Genomic DNA, 8,945 nt, shown 5'->3' with positions numbered 1-8,945 from the left:
GTAGTATATTGCCACTTAAGTGTGGCTGACCCCTAGGGGTGGATGTTACTGTTGCTTTTAGCCCCAGGAGGACATCTCCTCCAGCTGGCTTATCGACACACGACTGTGTCCTGTTTGCCAAGGGAGTTATCCCTCTCACCACGACCAGCAGCACGAACGTATCCGGATTTCAGGGTTATTTCCCTTCTTCGGCGTTCGACAGCTGATGACCTTGGTGAGAGAGAAAAACCTGGCAAAATCTTATATCTTCTTTTCCAGTGACATTCTTCACTGATATTGAAAAGGTGAAAACAAGCAATGTTAATTCTCTAAATGAAGTATTAACAGTAACTGCACGATAAAGTGTAGTATATTGCCACTTAAGTGTGGCTGACCCCTAGGGGTGGATGTTACTGTTGCTTTTAGCCCCAGGAGGACATCTCCTCCAGCTGGCTTATCGACACACGACTGTGTCCTGTTTGCCAAGGGAGTTATCCCTCTCACCACGACCAGCAGCACGAACGTATCCGGATTTCAGGGTTATTTCCCTTCTTCGGCGTTCGACAGCTGATGACCTTGGTGAGAGAGAAAAACCTGGCAAAATCTTATATCTTCTTTTCCAGTGACATTCTTCACTGATATTGAAAAGGTGAAAACAAGCAATGTTAATTCTCTAAATGAAGTATTAACAGTAACTGCACGATAAAGTGTAGTATATTGCCACTTAAGTGTGGCTGACCCCTAGGGGTGGATGTTACTGTTGCTTTTAGCCCCAGGAGGACATCTCCTCCAGCTGGCTTATCGACACACGACTGTGTCCTGTTTGCCAAGGGAGTTATCCCTCTCACCACGACCAGCAGCACGAACGTATCCGGATTTCAGGGTTATTTCCCTTCTTCGGCGTTCGACAGCTGATGACCTTGGTGAGAGAGAAAAACCTGGCAAAATCTTATATCTTCTTTTCCAGTGACATTCTTCACTGATATTGAAAAGGTGAAAACAAGCAATGTTAATTCTCTAAATGAAGTATTAACAGTAACTGCACGATAAAGTGTAGTATATTGCCACTTAAGTGTGGCTGACCCCTAGGGGTGGATGTTTAACATATATATATATAGAATGTAAATAAGTAATAAGGATGTACAGGTGTCAGTAGATTACGGCCGTTTCAAGTGGCTCCATTTAATTGATCAATGAAAACATACTATCAATTTGAAATAAAGTGCTCTCTTCAGACGCAGATAACCATATAGATTTCAAACACAAAGGATAAACCCTTTTTAACAAATTTACATCAATAACAAAAACCAAAATAATTACATTGTTTCCTTATGTTATGCAGGATTGGTTTAGAAAATAATGTTTATCTTATTAAGCCTACTATAATTTAGAGAGTAGCAGAGTAAAAATAGTGGGGTCAAGATAAAGGTGCGGTGACAGTTATTCATATTTAGAAGATATTATGCAGCGTGTAGTCTTCAACTATTTAGAATTAAATCCATTGGGAGTTGTCAACTGTATTCTCGTTGATGGTGATAAATAAATTAATGTCAGACAATGTCACAGACCCTCGTTGTACTGAAACCATATATCTAGCTTTATCTACATAAAAGGATATGCCATAGAGCTGCTAGTAAGAGAATGACTGATGGGAAAGAGGTGGTAACTAGAAGAAGGAAGGATAGGGGTATCCGATACTTATTTAGATTATGAAATAAAGGGGAATATAATGAAAAACAAAAGAGATAAGTGATATAAACTTTAAGGGTGAAAATTAGAATTGAGAGATATGGAGTTAGTAGTTCATAACTTAGCAAATAACGTGTACAGAAACTAATAACTTCATTTACATCAGGTGCTCTATAAAAATGGAAGAAACGCTTGAACAACCATTTTTTGCCCTTCAGACTTAGGCATAAAGCCAACAATACCTTATTATCTATGAAAATCTGGGATCTCAAGGATACTAAATAATGCTAGCATGGGTTGGACGATTAGACTGAGGACTGGTGAAACCGGATGGCAACACTAGGCTCCAATCTAATTTGGCAGAGTTTCTACAGCTGGATGCCCTTCCTAATGCCAACCACTCAGAGAGTGTAGTGGGTGCTTTTACGTGTCACCCGCATGAAGGCCAGTCAGGCGGTACTGGCAACGGCCACGCTCGAAATGGTGTCTTTTATGTGCCACCCGCACAAGAGCCAGTCCAGGGGCACTGGCAACGATCTCGCTCGAAAATCCTACGAAGGCCAGTCAGGCGGTACTGGCAACGGCCACGCTCAAAATGGTGTCTTTTATGTGCCACCCGCACAAGAGCCAGTCCAGGGGCACTGGCAGCGATCTCGCTCGAAAATCCTACGAAGGCCAGTCAGGCAGTACTGGCAACGGCCACGCTCAAAATGATGCATCTTATGTGCCACCCGCACAAGAGCCAGTCCAGGGGCACTGGCAGCGATCTCACTTGGCTTGCTGGGTCTTCTCACGCACAGCACATTTCCAAAGGTCTCGGTCAGTAGTCATCGCCTCGGTGAGGCCCAATGTACGAAGGTCTTGCCTCACCACCTCAGCCCAGGTCTTCCTGGGCCTACCTCTTCCACGGATTCCCTCAACAGTTAGGGTGTGGCACTTTTTCACGCAGCTATCCTCATCCATTCTCATCACATGTCCATACCAGCGCAATCATCTCTCTTGCACACCACAACTGATGCTTCTAATGTTCAGCTTTTCTCTCAAGATACTTACACTCTGACGGGTATTCACATTGACATTACACATCCAACAGAGCATACTGGCTTCATTCCTTGCGAGCTTACGCATGTCCTCAGCAGTTACAGCCCATGTTTCACTGCCATGTAGCATGGCTGTTCGTACACATGCGTCATACAGTCTGCCTTTTACTCTGAGTGAGAGTCCCTTTGTCGCCAGCAGAGGTAAGAGCTCTCTAAACTTTGCCCAGGCTATTCTTATTCTAGCAGCTACACTTTCAGCGCACCCACCCCCACTACTAACTTGGTCACCCAGATAGCGGAAGCTATCGACTACCTCTAGTTTTTCACCCTGGAATGAGATAGAAGTTGTTTTCTGTTTGTTTATAGTCTTTATTGCACCTGAACATCTGCCACATACAAAAACTAACTTCCTAGTTAACCTGCCTTTGATATTGCTGCACCTCTTATGTGTCCATAGCTTGCACCGGGTACATCTTATAGAGTTACTACCTACTCCTTTTCTACATACTGAGCAGGGCCATCTACCTGAAGGGGTTTGTGTTTTATCTGCCTTCCTACTTATTAGGATTTTGGTTTTAGCTAGGTTGACTCTAAGGCCCTTCAATTCTAGCCCTTGCTTCCACACCTGAAACTTCTCCTCTAGTTCTGATAGTGACTCCGCAATTAGTGCAAGGTCATCAGCATAGAGGAGCTCCCAGGGGCAACCTGTCTTGAACTCCTCTGTGATTGCCTGGAGGACTATGATAAATAGGAGGGGGCTGAGGACGGAACCTTGGTGGACCCCTACCTCTACCCGGAATTCATTGCTGTACTCATTTCCAACCCTCACCTTACTGGCAGCATCTCTGTACATGGCTCACACAGCTCTCACTAACCATTCTTCTATCCCAAGTTTCCTCATTGACCACCAGATAAGGGATCGGGGGACCCTGTCAAAGGCTTTCTCCATGTCAACGAAAGCCAGGTACAGAGGTTTATCCTTGGCTAGGTATTTCTCCTGCAGCTGTCTTACTAGAAATATGGCGTCAGTAGTGCTTTTACCTGGCACGAACCCAAACTGCATCTCATCTAAATTGATTCGCTCCCTAATTAGTTGGGCTATGACCCTCTCCGTAACTTTCATAACCTGATCTAACAGCTTGATGCCTCTGTAATTATTTGTATCTAATGCGTCACCTTTACCTTTGTAGCAGTTGACTATGGTGCTGCTACACCAGTCATTGGGTATGACTCCATCGTGTAACACCTGGTTCGTAATACGGGTGACTAGGCTGTAGCCAACACTGCCAGATATTTTGAGCATCTCTGCAGTGATTCCTGATGGGCCGGGGGCTTTCCCGGTCTTCATACTCTTAATTGCTTTATCTACCCTGGTACTATCAACTCGGATAGCTGGTCCCTCTGTTGGGTCGACATACGGCAGGCTCTCTTTCTCCCATTCATTCTCTTTATTAAGCAATCTATCGTAGTGGCATCTCCAGACCTCTTTCTTTGCAGCCTCATTTAGTGCAAGCGTACCATCATCCATGCGAACACATTTCTCTCCTACGACATCACTATTCTCTCTCCTACACTGTCTTGCAACACGAAATACCTCGAGTCTTTGGTCCTCACGGCGCAGAACATTGGCAAATCTTTTCTTATCTGCTTCCCCTCTGGCTAAATAAACCTGTCGCCTAGCCTCCCTTCTGTCAGATTGGTACAATTCCCTGCTACCACCGTTCTTCCAGTCCTTCCAAGCCTCTTTCTTTTGTCTAATAGCCCTGTCTACCTCCTTGTTCCACCACCACGTTACTCTGGGTCGAGAGGGGACTTTACACCAGCCACAGATCTAGTCGGTGGCTCTCAACAGGTTGTCTCGCAGAAATCTCCAATTGTCTTCCACGTTGTATGATGCTATATCACCTTCTATTTCCGTCATATTATTCATAGCATACCCTCTATTTTCTCAAAATATATGCAGTATTGCTTTCTAATAACCTTTAACCACTTTAATCTATCTTTCAATGATTATATTACATATGTAACCAATTGGTATTGGGATTACCTTCCATTATAATTTTTATATAATACATAAAATTGCAATGGATTACTAAATCCTGATCCACTTCTAAGTATATGGTATACCCTCCCCACCAGGAACTGTTATTATTCTACATAGATCAGTGTCTTTGATATATTTTAGAAATATTTTATAAACCCATTTCCAAAGGTGTCTTTATCTTAATATATTTTTTCAATTAGTATTTGACTAGCTGGACCCGTGAAAAATTCACGGAAAACATAAAATGTAAGCATCTGTAAACAGTGTACTGGTGCCATGAGAAATGTTTGTATATTATGATTGTCTGTCTTTACATTCTGAGTTCAAATTCTGCCGAGATCGACTTTGCCTTTTGTCCTTTCGGTATCGATAAATTAAGTATCAGTTGTGTACTAGAGTCGATCTAATCAACTGGCCCCCTCCCCACAAAAAATTCAGGCCTAGAAAAGTATATTGTGACAGTTACAGAAAGTAATGTAACCCCAATGACTATATAATCCAACCAAAATATCTGTTACACAAACATAAACGGAATTACTATTTAACCTTTAAATACATCATACATATTCAAAGAAATCTATATGGTTATCTGCAACTGAAGAGAGCACTTTATTTCAAATTGATGGTATGTTTTCATTGATCAATTAAATGGAGCCACTGGAAATGGCTGTAATGTATTGACCCTTGTACATTCTTGTTACTTATTTACATTCTGTTCACCTAACTTGGAGCTGTGCGGACTGTAGCGAACTGGCAATAGGAAAGACTATCAACACCAGGAAAGACTGGCGAAGGCTGCGGATTTACAATCCTCGCCTTTGTATTAGTTGTAACAGAAACAAATAAGAATGACAGCCCCATGATTGACCGAGAGGGGGGAGTCGAGAATCAATCAAACCCAGTTGACACGGAAACGACCTTGGATTTGAATACGGCTATTCATTCGAACAGCGAACGAAGTGCGAACAACTTTGGATGCAAACTGTGCTGTAGAACCTTTGCAACTGTAAGAGGCTTGAAGATACATCAGGGAAAGACTTGTGGGAAGAAGACAGAGCAGTGTAGATCATCTGATCGTAAAACACGTGGCAAATCATCCCCGGAAGCAAACCACAGCGGATCGATAAATGCTACAGCAAGACCTCTTCCCGTCAGGAAACTACAAGTCATGAGTCTAGTGCATCAGATAGTACGCGGAGGAGACCGAGGATTTTGTGGCCTGCTGCTAATGAGAAAGAGAAATATAAAGAGTTTGAAAACAAGGTATGTCGAGCTCTTTATAAAATGACAGGCTCTAGAGTGGAGAAACTGGGAAAATTAACATGCTCAATTTACGATACAGGGAAGGAATTGTTTGGAGTGAAAGAGAACATCCGATTAGAAAAAGGAAAGTGTAGGCCAAACAAGAGGATCAGGAAAATGAAAAAGGTGAGGAAGGAAAAGACCAGCCTAAGAAAGCGGTGGAAATGTGCTGCAGAAGAGGACAAACCTGGCCTCGCGCTGCTGTATGACGATTTGAAAAGGAAATGTTATGTGCAACGACATATCCGCCGATATGAGCGTCGAAAGGAGAGTAAAAGGACTCGGGGACAGTTTCTGAAGGACCTGTATGGGTTTACTAAGAAGCTGTTCACTGAACCGAAGAGCGGTTCTTTATCGTGCACGAAAGAAGAACTGGACGCTCATGTCAAAGAAACATACAGCGATCCGCACCGTAACCAGCCACTGCCACCTTTACATGGGCTAAATCATCTCTCAGAACCTGATATCAAATTCCAAATTGGGGACATCACAGAGAGAGAGGTGAATGATTTCGTAAGAAAAGCGAGAGCAAAGAGTGCCCCAGGAGCTGATGGCGTCTCATATAAAGTCTATAAATATTGCAATCGTCTGTGAAAGAAGCTCTTTGTCCTACTCCGACAACTGTGGCGCGAAGAGACTCTAGTAGAAGACTGGTGTAAGGCAGAAGGTATATACCTGCCGAAAGAGGCCAATGCAAAGACTTTAAAACAGTTTAGGCCGATATCCTTATTGAATGTGGAAGGCAAGATCTTTATGGGAATTCTTTCCAGGAGAACAGTAACATACTTACAAAATAACGGGTATGTTGATGAGTCTATTCAAAAGGCTGGAATCCCCGGGATCCCTGGATGCGTTGAACATTTTTTTTCGATTTGGAAAGCGATCCAGGATGCCAAGCAGAAAAAGAGAAGTTTGAACGTGGTATGGCTTGACCTAGCTAATGCATATGGCTCAGTGCCACACGAATTACTGATAAGAGCCATGGACCACTTCCACATTCCAGACAAAGTGATCAAAATAATGAGGATGTACTATGACAGTTTCGAAATGAGGTTTACAGCTGGAAATTTTACAACAGATTGGCACCGATTGGAGATTGGTATTGCTGCTGGCTGTACAATATCTGTCACGTGGTTTATCTTAGTCATGGAATTGATTTTGAAAGCGGTGGATTTTTCGGTACAAATCGCCTAAGAAAGCCTTCATGGATGACGTGACACTTTTAGCTACAGATAAACAAGTCATGCAGAATGCCCTCTTGAGACTAGACGAACTTGTGAGGTGGTCTAGAATGCGGTTTAGAGCAAAAAAGTCGGGTAGTCTGACATTTGTTAAGGGAGTGCAGAAAGAATTCAAGTTTCGAATAGCTGAAGCATTCCAACAGTCAAAGCATTCCAACAGTCAAAGCATTCCAACAGTCAAAGAAGAACCCGTCAAGAGCTTGGGGCGTGTATACGCTGGAGCATTGTCAGATAGAAGTCGCAGAATGGAAATCATGAAACAAGCCGAAGCTGGATTATCAGCGATTGATAACTCGAAGTTACCAGGTAACTATAAAATTTGGTGCTTGCAGTTCGGTTTTTTCCCGCGACTTTCATGGCCACTCTTAATATACGAGGTAGCCTTGTCACGAGTTCAAATCATTGAACAAAAATGTAATGTGTTCATTAGAAAGTGGCTAGGCCTACCTCGGATGTTGAACAGTTCAGCTCTTTATCGTAAAAGAGGTTCGTTGCAGTTACCACTAGCATCAATAGTCGAAATATACAAACTAGGGAAGATACGGATGGTGATGATGCTGAGAGAATCGAAGGATACGGAAATCAGGCAGAACCCACCAGAGGTGAAAACAGCCAGGAAGTGGAAAGCAGAAGCAGAGGCTGATGACATCTTGTCTTCTCTTATACACAAAGATATGGTGGGTGCAACATAGAACCATCGGAGAGGACTTGGTTTTTGCGCAAATCAGTTCAAACCATTTGCGGAGCGAACGCAGATCTGTTGTTAGCAACAGCGTCAAAACAAGAGAAGCAGAGAAAAGAGAGTTTCATTTGATCCGATGTAGTCAATAAGGACAGATAAAGAGATGGGAAGAACATGTTGTTGAGAGGAAAATACGTTGGGATGAAATATGGAAGTGGACGACATCTTGGCTAAGTTTTCTGATTCGTTCATCCTATGATGTTTTGCCGTCACCTAGGAATCTCGTAAGATGGAACGTCTCAGAGAATGACATATGCAAATGCGGAAAGGTCGGAACACTGAAACATATTCTTTCCAACTGTTCCTTAGCATTGAATAGATATACATGGAGACGCAACCTGGTCCTGAAGGTTATCTTCAATGCTATGAAGAACCAAATTCATCTCAACAACACTGAGAAAAAAACCGTTGAAAGAACCATCTAAAGATTTTATTACCTTCGTGCGCTCAGGTCAGCGGATCCGTTTCAAGAAAAAGAACAAGAAACTTCCTGTGAGAAATGAAAAGTGGAATGACTATTGGGAACTGACTGCAGATTTGCCTGGGTGCCAGGCATTCTTTCCCATCCCAGTTATGGAAAAACCTGACATTTTAATGTGGTGTGAAAGAAGAAAAGTTGTAAATCTAGTTGAGTTAACGGTTCCTCATGAAGATAATATGGACGCTGCACGGGCTCAAAAGATGGACCGTTATGAAAACCTCCTCGAGAAATGTGAAGACGCAGGCTGGAAAGCGGAGCATTTTCCAATCGAAGTCGGATGTAGAGGATTTGTAGGATACAGTGTGAGACGACTGCTGTTATCGTTAGGCCGAACTCATTGTAAGGTAAATACCACCATTACCGATATCCAAACTACAGTGGAGAAGGCTAGCCACTGGATTTGGTTAAAAAGAGACGATGAGCAATG

General features: G+C 42.9%; 1 protein-coding gene across 1 annotated transcript; it reads left to right on the top strand.

The window, feature by feature from the left end:
- Window positions 1-6,036: 6,036 nt before the first annotated feature.
- On the top strand, window positions 6,037-7,248 carry LOC149132875 (uncharacterized). The gene is made up of 2 exons (XM_089361308.1): window positions 6,037-6,567; window positions 6,652-7,248. The coding sequence occupies exons 1-2, from the start codon at window positions 6,037-6,039 to the stop codon at window positions 7,246-7,248; spliced, it is 1,128 nt and encodes a 375-aa protein (XP_089217434.1).
- Window positions 7,249-8,945: the final 1,697 nt, after the last annotated feature.

This window comes from Octopus bimaculoides, chromosome 13, assembly GCF_046866305.1.
Source record: "Octopus bimaculoides isolate indiv1 chromosome 13, ASM4686630v1, whole genome shotgun sequence".
In the NCBI taxonomy this organism is placed as follows: Eukaryota; Metazoa; Mollusca; class Cephalopoda; order Octopoda; family Octopodidae; genus Octopus; species Octopus bimaculoides.
Note: the sequence above shows the minus strand (reverse complement) of the source record. Positions and strands in the feature narration are given on the sequence as shown.